Source organism: Verticillium alfalfae, genomic scaffold, assembly GCF_000150825.1.
Source record: "Verticillium alfalfae VaMs.102 supercont1.8 genomic scaffold, whole genome shotgun sequence".
Lineage (NCBI taxonomy): Eukaryota > Fungi > Ascomycota > Sordariomycetes > Glomerellales > Plectosphaerellaceae > Verticillium > Verticillium alfalfae.
The window spans coordinates 13,090-25,094 of NW_003315031.1; the positions used below are offsets into that span (position 1 = coordinate 13,090).

Consider the following 12,005-nt stretch of genomic DNA (forward strand, 5'->3'; position numbering starts at 1 on the left):
CCATGGTCTTCAGTTCTACCGGTCTTTGCAAGAAAAGGCTGCGTTGGACGAAAAAGGCCGGAGTCCTTCTGTGCTAATTGGCTTCTCTGATTACTATGCGACGTGCCGCCCGACTTTATTGATCTGGAGTTCATCCCAAGAGGCATGGTCAATTGAACCCTACCCTGGATTCTGACCGAGGTCAATGGCATGGCAATTGTTTCGGGGACAGATATCGGTATACTTGACCTTACTGTGACCATGCCACATGGTGAGGTGCAGCGAGTCACGGTGGCCGCACCACGCTAAAGCCTCTGTGGTTGGCGTTTTCGGCAGTTTTGCCGGATGTTCCCTGACAATCTACAGTTCGGCAGACATTTTCGGCAGTTCGCCATAGGACAACTTTGTCAGCACCACATGCGCCTCAATTCGACTCAGAGAAACGATCGCCGATCGGACCACGTATGCATCGGTATTCATGTTCTACAGTCTACCAGTACTGGACCTACAATCTCTTGAAAAATGGGCATCACTCGCCAATTCATTTATTGTTTTCGTACATTTTAGCCTGTTACTCTGCCCCGCAGCGAGGTACCGGCGTCACTGGGGCATACCTCTTCAGCTGTCGTACATGTATGCTAAGCTCAAGGCGGCTCCACCGAGTCGGCGTCGTCGGACCTCGGGGGGGATTCCCGATGCCGGAGGAAAAGCAATAGTGGCCCCACCTATCTTGTGAACGTGCATTCATGACACTTTGCTTATGGTGCATTGTGGCAGACCAACCCCGCGTCGCGTGGGGACTAGGCAACGCTGCCATTGTGGTAGCAGACCCACCTGTCCCACCAGAGTTCTCCATGATCCCCAGATGAAGCAATTATATCACTAGGCTGGGGATCTGGTGTTGAAGCTATTGGCCCCAATCGCCAAGCAGAACTTTACCTAATCCTTGAACTCTTTCAGCTCCGTAATCAGAGGATACCATGGCAGACTATCGGGAGAAACGAGTGTCCATCATCGGGGCCGGTAAGCCAGTCAGCAAATTTCAAACTTGATGTCTTCTAAATCGAGCAGGAATGGGCGGCCTCACTGCCGCACTCGCTTTTGCTAGAAAGGGATTTAAACAAATCGATGTTTACGAAAACGCGCCTGCGCTGGGATTCGTTGGAGCTGGTATTCAGATTGCACCCAATCTGATCCGCGTCCTCGATAGGCTCGACATTTGGCAGGATTCCGCCATCGCACGCGAGGCAACAAACGTCAAGGAAGTAGTAGTCCTTGACGGTCCAACGAATGGCGAGCTAGCTCGGGTACCGATGATAGATGTCGGCCAGAAGTACGGATACGCACACCATGCCGGTCATCGTGCTTCACTGGCTGGCGGTATCTATGATGCCGCCAAGGCTGAGCCTGCAGTGCACTTTCACTTTGGCCATACGTTCGAAGCCGTTTCGTCTTTTGGGCCTGGCCCTGTTCACTTTGTCGTGAAAAACGAAGGGCAGGTTAGCCAGTTTCTCCAGACCGACATTCTGATTGGAGCCGACGGGATCAAATCTGCTGTTCGGGACTCTTTGCTTAGCGGGCTTGATCTCTCAGCAGAGTCTGAGGAAACTGGAACCTCAGCCTACCGCATCTTGGTTGATCGCGAACGAATGGTCGCTGACCCAGAGCTGCTTTCTCTGATTGACAGCGACGTTGTGCGACGATGGACCGGACCAAGAAGACACCTGATTGCGTATCCCGTTCATAACCACACGATATATAATATCGCCACGACGCAGCCCGATGTGAACTTTGCGGGTCCGGCGAATACGGCTTGGTCGACCAAAGGTGACAAGACAGCCATGAAAGCTGTATTTGCAGACTTTTGTCCCCTCGTCCAGAGACTTCTTGACCTCGCGCCCGAGGGTGACGTTGTCGAATGGCGATTGCGCAGCCACAAGCCATTGGCTACCTGGACTCGTGGAGGGGTTGCGTTGTTAGGAGATGCTTGCCATCCAACGCTACCACATGTAGCTCAAGGGGCTGCCATGGCCATCGAGGATGCGGCTTGCTTGGCAGAGATTGTGTCTCTGGGTTTGGGTGCCGGTTTTGACTCGGAGACAATCCCTCGCTCCTTGAAGGCCTACGAGCGCCTCAGGAAGCCTCGAACTTCAACCATTGTGAACCTAGCCGCTGCCTCAGCTCGGTCGCTCCATCTGCAAGATGGGGAAGCAAAGAGGGAGAGAGATCGACAGTTCGCGGCTGCCAAGGCCAAGGGAGCTCCCGTGCCAGATAAGTGGGTGAGCCCAGAAGTCCAACAGATGGTTTACGGTCACGATTGCGTGCAGGATGCTCGAGAGAGGTTTGCTGGACTCTTTCGCAGCCATGACAGCCGTCTATGAGAGCTGAACGTTGTTTCTGCAAAGTATATTGTTGAGGAGCCTGGACTTTACTGCAGAAAACGATATTATCAGTGGGCAGCTGCGGGGAGATCTGAAATGAGAGGCTGAGCGAACTCCCCAGGTTAAGGATGCTACAGTGACATGTATATCACGGCTGTGGTCGATCCTTACAGCTTCTGAGGTTAAGCTTTCACATTGTTTTTTGAACCCGTCCTTACGTATTGGCTGCGGGACCGGCGTAATGAGAGACTTTCACTTTCTCCATAAGCATGTAATGATATCTTTGGCAGATTTCTGTCATAGCGGCCAACAGATGAATCGATATGTTACAATTTTGAGTCTTACTTCACGTGTCAAATTTAACCATGAAGAAGCTTCTCTGCATCTTTAGGTCGCCAACAAAGTTACAATGTGCTGCCTGAACCCCTTCAAGCGATCTGGTCCATTAACATTATCGCTCAAATCTCATGGGATGCTTTCATGTTCCCTTTTAGGAAAAGCATGTATTCCTTCAATCAGGTCAGTGATTTGAACGCGATGGTTTATGCGAACTGTGTGCATGTATGAGACATGTGTATCGTAGTCACGACGAAGACGCCACTCAAAATTGCTCAAGATTCCTAATGATGATTGAATATGACCGTAAAACGTACAAGTACCGCGAGATTCTTCTTATAGAGATCCCGGAGTATGAACCTTAACGATAGACCGTTACAATTTGGCCCCCACAGGCGCCTTGTAAAGATGGATCATCTTTGGGTTAAGAAACACAAAGAGACCTTGTTTTCCACCCTCTCCACCAATACCCGACTCCTTGTGACCGGCCATATAGGCTTGTGGAAGGGGTTTCTCGAAACTGTTGATCCAGACAGTACCAGCCTCGATGCGAGATGCGAGATGATGAGCGCGCACAAGGTCCTTCGACCATACAGCACCTCCAAGTCCAGTGGTGGTGTCATTGACTCTTGAAATGAGGTCGTCTTCGTCTGACCACTTCATCACTGGAACTATGGGCCCTAAAAGAATGTCAGATATGTCTCTGATGAACGGCTTTCGTAGCTTACCAAACGCCTCCACTTGTACAACGACTGAAGAGTCTGGAGGGCAATCGACGATGGCAGGAGGAATGATAAAGCTGGAGCTGTCCAGCTTCTTCTGCCCCCCCAGGGCAAACTTATAGCCGTTGCGGGTGGCGTCGTCTGAGATCGAGTTGACTATTTTGTATTGCATGTCGTTTTGTACGGGGCCAAGCATTACTCCTTCAGTGGAAGGAGGTCCAACCTTCCAAGATGCGACTGTTTCGACAAGCTTTTTGAGGAACGAGTCGTAGACAGCTTCGTGCACGTAGATGCGCTTGCTAGCCACACAGAGCTGGCCCGAGTTGAAGAACGAACCAAGAGCAACCTCTGGTGCTGTAGTATTAACATCGACATCCGGGCAAATGATGCTTGCACTGTTGCCGCCAAGTTCGAGAGTAATATTCTTCAAAGTCTTGCTGGCCGATCGCATTATCTTTTTACCTGTTGCTGTGGACCCGGTGAAACTGATCTTTTGGATGCCTGGGTGGTCGCAGATCATAGGCCCTAATTCTGGTCCTCCATTCAACGCCTGCAACACTCCAGGTGGGAAGATGTGGGACACGATCTCTGTGAACTTGACAATGCTGTAGGGCGTATATGGCGAGGGTTTGGTGATCACACAATTCCCCGTGACCAGAGCTGGGGCAATCTTTGAGAGACCCAAGACAAGGGGGAAGTTCCACGGGCATATAGCGCCGACCACGCCGACTGGGGCATGATGCAGTGTTAGACGTAGTTCGGCGTCATCCTGTACTATCTCAGGCATTGGTTCTTCCATATCGGCTGCTTTGTGTCAGTCCAGTACAAAATATCGGTGAACATTGCACTTTACCATAATAATCGATATACCGCAGACCGTGAGTCACCTCTAAATCTGCAAATTGCGGTGGCTTTCCTCCTTCGGATGAAATCAATTTGGCCATGGATTCCCTGTTCTCCTGCAGCAACGCTCTAGCCTGCCGAAGGCAAGCCTGTCGCTGTTTCCAGGGAGTCTGCGACCAAATGAGAAAAGCTGCCTGAGCTGAGGCCACAGCATCATCGAGGTCTTGAGCAGATGCGACAGGAATGTCCCATAGGGGCTTGCGAGTGGAAGGATCAGTTCCGTGGCTCACGGTTTTGCCCGTGCGTGGCGCGCCAGCAATAATGTTGCGATATGTAGAAAAATCGGCTTTCATCTTGACTGGTGTCGCAAATGCAAATCCAGAGTCATGCACTGTAGATGGAATTCCGCATGAGGTCTTCATTTTCAGCAGTCAAACGCTCGTGAGGTATCCCACATAAAATGACCCGGCCTCCGTGGGGAACCCCACATCATGCACTGCCTCCACGATCCCACCTTACAACCAGTCGCCTCCAGTTCAGCAGCGAGCGCTGGTCACCTCGATTAGAGTTTCGTCACAGTCGGCCCCACATGAACGAGCATCTGCTATGGTAATGAACCCATCCACCTCCTCCCTCCTCTGCGCTCCCCTGCCGAAGAAGGGAGGCATGACGTTGCTGGAACCTACATCATTTGCGGGGGCAATAGATCGTAGAATCGTCGGTGGTCCACCATGGTGCCACCGTAGTATCTGGGGTTAAGTCACACCATCTTCTCCATGTGGGAAGAGCTGGTGTAAGTTTCCCCACAGATCCTTACTCTGCTTCATCTTCCTGCAATCTGTCGCGGGGCGGCCTCGGGTAGAGGTAAAAGAATGCAGGGAAACTGATACTTATTGTTCAAGCAAGCCAAAAGCTTACCCCAATGAGAATCATCACCTTTACTGCCAATGCCACACGAACAAACCACCTCTCAACATTTTGTTTAAGTTGTGCATGATACTGTTGTTCAATGGGAAAGTGGAGGCTTTGCGTTACAGAATGGGAGATTTATAGAGAGGATGCTGTGAACATAATTGCCGAATTAATCAATTACAATCCGTCATGAGTTCTGCCCGATATCGAGCTTGAAACCACCCAAGCATCCTGTCTGGAAGAGCCCCTCTGGATCATATTTCTTGCTGACATCTTGCATAAACCGCAAGCTGTTCTCCCCATACCCTTGCAATGGATTTTGCCACTCGGCCGCATAATTCGAAAAACGATATGGGTGAGCTGTGCCGTTCGCAGCCGCTAATTCCTCAATACGCGAAATAGTCCGGCGTACGGCACCTGTGACGGCCTCGTCGTCCTCGGCTGTTCCCCAATTGACGGCGAAGCTGATAATGACAAGAGGCTCCTGGCATTCCTCAAGGCCCAGCACATTGGGATCGCCCTTGTTTACCCACTGAGGAAGCACCATCTGCGTGATGTAGATGAACATGCAATTCTTGACATGCTTGATAGAAGGAGTGGCTTCACTGAAGATCTGTCGCACAGCCAACAGTGTCGCAAGGTCGCTCTTGATTGTTGTGGTGCCAAAAGCATTGCGGTCGTCAGTAACAGATAAGGAGCCCAGCGTCATGACGGAATCATGGAGTGACTCGTTTTGAGACGTATTTTGGAAACGCCACAACGAGCGAAGAGGAGACTTTTTCCAGTACTTCGGCCAATCGTTGTTGTTGTCTGACGGTTTTGTATAGACCATGTGGCAGAAGTGCATCTTAATGCCCAGGTTTGTGATGTACGAGAGCGAAAGGATAGGCGTCGAAGCGTGCTCATCAAACATGCCAGGCTTGCCTGACATGGCGCGTTCTCCATGTTCGTAAAACGCTGTAATTGTGCGAGTGCTGAGAAATCCAGGAGTCGCAAAAGTTCCAGTCCAGATGTTTTTGGGTGCACGGAAGCTACGCAACGTGAATTGAGAGACGACGCCAAAGTTGTTGCCACCACCCTTGAGTGATCGCCATAGATCGTTATTCTCATCCGCAGACGCGGTGACGATGCTACCATCGGCGAGCACGACCTGATAGCTAATCACATTGTTGCATATCAACCCGAATTTAGGTGACCAGAATGATAGACCACCTTCCATACGAATAAGCCACAAGATGCTTGGGACAACGAATATAAGGAAAGAACAATTCGCCACTGACCTTGCAATGTTGACCCTCCAACCCCGACGGGTGAGGACCTGCCACCGACAACTCCTAGTCCCCTAGCCTCTAAAGCTCGGTAAACGTCTCGCCAGTAAGCACCTGCGCCGACGACGACACTGGATCCATCGGCGGAAGGTTTTATATCGCAAAGCAGCGACAGATCAAGAATGACGCCATCTTTCACGCCCGAAATGCCTGTAGCAGGGTTGGCTCCGCCCGCTCGCACGGCGAAAAGGCCGTGGCCGACATTTGCTGGGTCTTTGGCTCTGATTGTATGCTCTCGACGGAGGTGAGTCAATGCCAGGCTGAGTTCTTTCTCACTCTTTGGCTTGACGATGCATGCTGGGATAATGTCTCGGTTCTGTGAGGAAAACCAAACTTTCAGAGAAGCGTTGAATGCAAGCACATCTGTCGGTAGGATGAGACTATTCGGAAGTGCGATGGCCAGGTCTCGAATATACTTGGCAGGCTCCGGATGAAAAATTATCGTTTGCGGCTCATTGATCTCGCGTCTTTTGTCCGCTTCTGCAGTTGACGAGAACCACAATCGATACAAAAAGATACCGGGAATCAACACGGCTAGTGTGGTGCTCACAAAAATAATGAGCGTCTTCGAGTCCATGGCGCTGCGGTCGGTCAATTGAAAATTCTTGATGTCGCATGCCGATGATACTCGACGTGATGAGGCACTTGTCCCTTTGGCACGAGCCCCTTTCGATAAATTCAGCATCATTTTACTGGATCTGCAGACCGAGATTTGAATCCAAAATGGGTTAGTGCTGACAACTTGATTATCAGGGGCTTTGCGAGCCTGAAAGTAGCAAGGATTTGGAATCCTTCATAAAATAATTGGCACGCAGCCGGCGAAAAAAAGTCCGTACCGGAAACACTTGAGCTCAACACAGTCGTATTGTCTTCGCTCGTTTTGACTTGAGTCCCGGGTTCCAGATTCAAGAGGCGTGGGTTCTTGAGGAGGTGAGTCACCTCCACCAACTTTCTCATGCATTTATGTAATAAAATGCGCCCCTTCCAGCTCGCATGATGCTTAACATCATGGATGCCATGCTTTTGGCGAGACTTATATACATTCCGTCCTACGAGTATCTACCAGTCACGATTACTTTGAGCGCCACCTTTACTGCAGTCGATCAAGTAATCTTGTAGGCATTTTAGAAAACCCGAGTCGTAGGCGTATAACTTAAGGCGTTAGGTGAGATACCTATAACATCATGAACTACAATGCCACCTTGTAAGTCTCGGCGTGATGATTGGGAGCTTTCAACTCAGGACGATTCGCTATGAATCGTAGCACAGGCCTCCGTGACAGCCCCCAGGGGGTGATCTTCCGGTTGGTCAGGTCCCATGAACAAGGTCAGTAACCACTAAGGAGGGATGGTCGCATGAGCTTGACAAACCAGATACAGGCATTCCAGACACGCCTGCAGGGGAGGTTCTCCGAACATTGTGTAAGGGAGTCCAACAAACACCAACAAACGTTCATCGCAATCGAAATCTGCCTTCACTTGCTGGACCACCAACATGCATGGTCATGTGACTATTCCACGTTGGGGGCCGAGAACTATTTTGATCATCATGCAGTTCAACGAAATGGGTCCCTTGACCAGCCCCGCGTTGCACCACTTTGTAACCACACTCCTACTCGACTCCATACCCAACGCACTCACCGTTGTATCTTAACGGCGTAACGAAAACAATGCCTAACTACGTCTACGAACCTTTGGCTGATGGCCACATCAGGCTGATCGAACTACACCCAGGCCTTCCCACTGATGACATTCAGCTTAGCATCCACCATGTTGCCCTGACGCCATCCGAGCTACCACCGAGACTCAGTTTGCGGCACCTCGCGGAAAGGCTACCTGAAGGCTGGAAGGCCCATGAGGATATGTCAGGTAGACTTTTCTTTCTCCATGACGATGGCAGGGGCAAACCTTTATCGCAGTGGGCGCACCCAGATCCAGACTTTGATCTGAGCCCCTACCAAAAATTCCCTCAGTCCCAGCACGATCCAAGCTTTGAAGCATTGTCCTACACATGGGGCGCTGCTGATGATTCGGAAAGCATCAGAGTGATCTCACGAGACCACCGCCTCGACCAGGGCAGCTTCCACGCGCTCCATGTCCGACCAAATTTGGCCTCTGCACTGCGTCATTTGCGATATGAGAATAGACCCCGCACGCTCTGGGTCGACGCCATTTGCATCAATCAGCAAGATCTCGATGAGGTCGCTGTACAAGTCAAAGGAGCGGCCACTGTGTACAAGGAAGCCGTGCGAGTCATGATCTGGCTTGGGCTTTCTTCGCATGACAGTGCACTAGCAATGCACGCCCTCAGTAACCTCGGGGCTCAAGTGATAGTGAGGGCCGATTCGTGGATTTGCAGCGCACCTGGCGCGACAGAAGCGGATTGGCACGACAGAAACGTCCTACTACCGTACGATAAGGCAACCTGGTTGGCTATCGATTCGTTACTGAACCGCGCCTGGTTCAGTCGTATTTGGATTGTGCAGGAACTCCACCTCGCAAAGAATGCAGTGTTTCTGTGCGGCAGGGATGAAATGACCCGCGAGGCGTTCGGGCATTCTGTCATCACTCTGAAAATGAAACATGAACTTGACCCAGCATTGTCACGAGACACGTTGGATCCTGTCTGCGGCCTGGCCATACCCATTCGCTCGGACAGCCCCTCGTACTACATCTTGAGACGTACTTCACGCGGCAATTGTACGGACAACAAAGATGTCATATATGGCGCCCTGGGATTATTTCCAGCCCGTCTAAGAAAGAAGATCCATGTCGAATACAAGCTTTCTACTTCGGAGGTGTTTGCTGCCTTTGTCAAGTCTCACATTGAGACTTATGAACGCCTCGAACTGCTACGAATGTGCACTTCCCATGCACGACGGCTCAATATGCCAAGCTGGGTACCCAACTTTCCTTCGTTAGACTTAAGCAGCTCAACTCTAGGAAACTGGCACTTCTGCTCAGGGTACTCAAAATGCCAAGTTGAAGTTCGGGGTGTTGACCTCCACGTCACTGGGGTACGCGCTGCAGCTATCCAGACTGTCGGTAGGGTTATCCCCGACTGCGGAGAAGGTAATCCCTATTCCATTTACGATACTTTGAGTACTGTGAGAGAACTGCAGAGAGATTTTGAAGGCATGAGAGCTTTGAAACTCTTAGACTTCTTCTGGGTTGTCTTCGGCGACTTTTTGTGTAAAAGGCTGCCCGAAAACATGATTGGCGACCGAGATCAGTTCAAGGATAGCCTTGCCAGGTCGTTCATCTTTTCGGACGCTGATGGTGATCTGTCTTCGGAAAAAGCGTTCTCTCAGTGGGAGAACTACTTTTTGAAGATGCTGTTGGGAAGAAGGGTGTTGATGAATAGCGACGGAAACTTCGGAATTGGGCCTGCAGATACAAAGCAAGGTGAGCGTCCACTCCTATGTGATTTTGTTGAACTCCCAAGCTCACCTGGACTCGCTAGGCGACATTGTGGCCTGTCTCCTTGGCTGTGATAGCCCAGTCTTACTGCGTGGGGCCACCGACCACAAATTTGAGGTCATCGGCGAATGCTTGATGCCAGATCTTGCGGATGCTAAATGCTTCCTCGGTGCTGTTCCAACTCCTTGGGTCGTTCGCTTCTCTACAGATAGTACAGAGGGAGCTGGATTTTACCGGTACTTCAATACCTCTACTAGCGAAACAACCGACCAGGATCCGCGTCTTCCTCTTTCGCCAGAATTTGAGATAGTACCAAGGGACCAGTATCTCAGGACGGGCGACGATCCTCTCATTTTCCAACGCTACAGGAACCGTTCAACTGGAAACGAGATACAATCGGATCCAACACTGACTCCTGCATATCTTAAGGCGGCTGGTGTGCCACTTGTGCAGTTTTGCTTGGTATGATCCCTAGCAGAGCATAGTAGAGCAAAGGGTTCGAGCTCAGGAAAAGAGTAAGTTCAACGTTAATAGGTATTTTCATGTTAATTCATAACCCGATTTGCGAATCGTAGATTGGTATTATAATGTGACTTGACGTCAAGTAAATATAAAAGAGTATTAATGACCTTACTTCCTAACACAGCTGGGAGAAGATGTATTGGTAATTTAGAGTAAGCTAGCCATATCTAGTCTTATAGGTACGCTACTCAGATCACTAGTAGGAAGTACCTCCATGCATTGCATCTTTAAGGGTACTATAGGTACCATAGGCACCATGTACAACAAAGGTAGGGCTGTAGGCCAGGTGGTCATAGGGGGTCTCCCTTAGATCAAAGGGCTTACGTAGATAATTCTAGGTACTATGTATTAGTCAAGCAACTACTTGTAAGGTTGCCTTCCAGTCTCGCCACTCATGTTATTTTATTTGATCCCGCATACGTGGAGGCTACTATCACCATTTATATATTGGAATGCCTCATATTACGAAATAAACATGTGTGGCAACTAGGCCTCTAGGGTTGCCGTTGAATGACTTGCGCGCTCGTTGACACAGTTTATTGATCGTTTTTTTAGATAAATTTGGCTTACGCTTGTGTTGAATCTGGCACTAGGTTTCCTTTGGTCCAGTCCCTAAAATTCCATAGGACAACATTCTTCTTCATTGGATTCCCCCTGATTGGTGACTTCGACTTTTACCTCCAATCTATTTGTTTTTCTACAAAACTGTTTGAAAGCTGTTCTACATATTTCCCATTTGATAGCCCTCTTGTGTAGAAATATTCTTTTCCTTGAGCGTTTTGATACCGAGATATGGAAAGAACTTGTAGGGGTGGAACGCGGTGACGGAGCCGATGGCGATAAGAATCATGGCTCCATCTAGCACCAGAAATACTGCTTCATTTCTCATGACGTCCTTTGCAATGGCCGGAATACTTTCTGCGATTCTATAGAAGTCAGAACCAGTTACATAGACTGTCTCATGGAGTACATACCTGTAACAGCATCTGATAATGATGGCAGCATACGCAATAGCAATGGCGTAGACGAAGAGGGTGACCCGACGAGCTTCTTGATCCGTAGCCTCGCTACGAGATAATGGAATCACGCCGCGGTTGGTCGGGTTGAGGTGTTGCTGGTCCGAACCTATCTCCGCGGGCCCCTCGAGCAGTGCCTTCTTGCGACGCCTAACGTAGACAAGCATCAATATGCTACAACAGAGCATGTTGACAACCTGGAAGACGACACCGCTGATGATCATTGCCTCGCCGAGCTTTCGAACGGCTTCATTGCCGGATCCTGTAGCCACAGTTGCTGTAGCGCCGCCGCCAATGACCTGAATGAAGATTGACACGAAATCGGTGCCTACAAAGACCCAGGGGTATAGCGAAGGGCGTAAAAGTGACCACTGGGAACCGTACCAGAGCACGAGGCGCTTGAAAGTTATGGATATCGCGGCAGCAACAAGTGTCGGCGCGAGTAAGAGGGTGATTAGGTGAATGATGAAATAGTTCGTTTCGAACGGGTCGCCAGCTATGAGCACACGCGCAGCGTAGCCAACAACCTCAAAACCGGTACCGGATA

The 12,005-nt window shown here is 50.1% G+C and overlaps 6 protein-coding genes across 6 annotated transcripts in view; 2 read left to right on the plus strand and 4 right to left on the minus strand.

Annotated features, from left to right (window-relative positions):
* Nucleotides 1-249, minus strand: part of VDBG_06418 (peroxisomal hydratase-dehydrogenase-epimerase) — a gene marked incomplete at both ends in the record, with an annotated part of 2,639 nt that extends 2,390 nt beyond the window's left edge. Inside the window, one exon of the mRNA XM_003002810.1 lies at nt 234-249. Coding sequence (XP_003002856.1) covers nt 234-249 — 16 coding nt within the window. The remainder of the gene's footprint in view (nt 1-233) is intronic.
* An 803-nt stretch (nt 250-1,052) lies between these two features.
* VDBG_06419 (salicylate hydroxylase) lies at nt 1,053-2,360 on the plus strand (the record flags this gene model as incomplete). The annotated part of the gene is made up of 1 exon (XM_003002811.1): nt 1,053-2,360. The coding sequence occupies one exon, from the start codon at nt 1,053-1,055 to the stop codon at nt 2,358-2,360; it is 1,308 nt and encodes a 435-aa protein (XP_003002857.1).
* A 711-nt stretch (nt 2,361-3,071) lies between these two features.
* On the minus strand, nt 3,072-4,681 carry VDBG_06420 (aldehyde dehydrogenase; the record flags this gene model as incomplete). The annotated part of the gene is made up of 3 exons (XM_003002812.1): nt 3,072-3,367; nt 3,425-4,222; nt 4,272-4,681. The coding sequence occupies 3 exons, from the start codon at nt 4,612-4,614 to the stop codon at nt 3,072-3,074; spliced, it is 1,437 nt and encodes a 478-aa protein (XP_003002858.1).
* Nucleotides 4,682-5,360: 679 nt separating this feature from the next.
* Nucleotides 5,361-7,078, minus strand: VDBG_06421 (FAD binding domain-containing protein; the record flags this gene model as incomplete). Its single annotated transcript, XM_003002813.1, has 2 exons — nt 5,361-6,385; nt 6,454-7,078. 2 exons carry the CDS (start codon nt 7,076-7,078, stop codon nt 5,361-5,363), a joined length of 1,650 nt encoding a protein of 549 aa, XP_003002859.1.
* A 1,092-nt stretch (nt 7,079-8,170) lies between these two features.
* VDBG_06422 (conserved hypothetical protein) lies at nt 8,171-9,994 on the plus strand (the record flags this gene model as incomplete). Its single annotated transcript, XM_003002814.1, has 1 exon — nt 8,171-9,994. One exon carries the CDS (start codon nt 8,171-8,173, stop codon nt 9,992-9,994), a length of 1,824 nt encoding a protein of 607 aa, XP_003002860.1.
* A 1,169-nt stretch (nt 9,995-11,163) lies between these two features.
* VDBG_06423 (conserved hypothetical protein) lies at nt 11,164-11,625 on the minus strand (the record flags this gene model as incomplete). The annotated part of the gene is made up of 2 exons (XM_003002815.1): nt 11,164-11,368; nt 11,417-11,625. 2 exons carry the CDS (start codon nt 11,623-11,625, stop codon nt 11,164-11,166), a joined length of 414 nt encoding a protein of 137 aa, XP_003002861.1.
* Nucleotides 11,626-12,005: the final 380 nt, after the last annotated feature.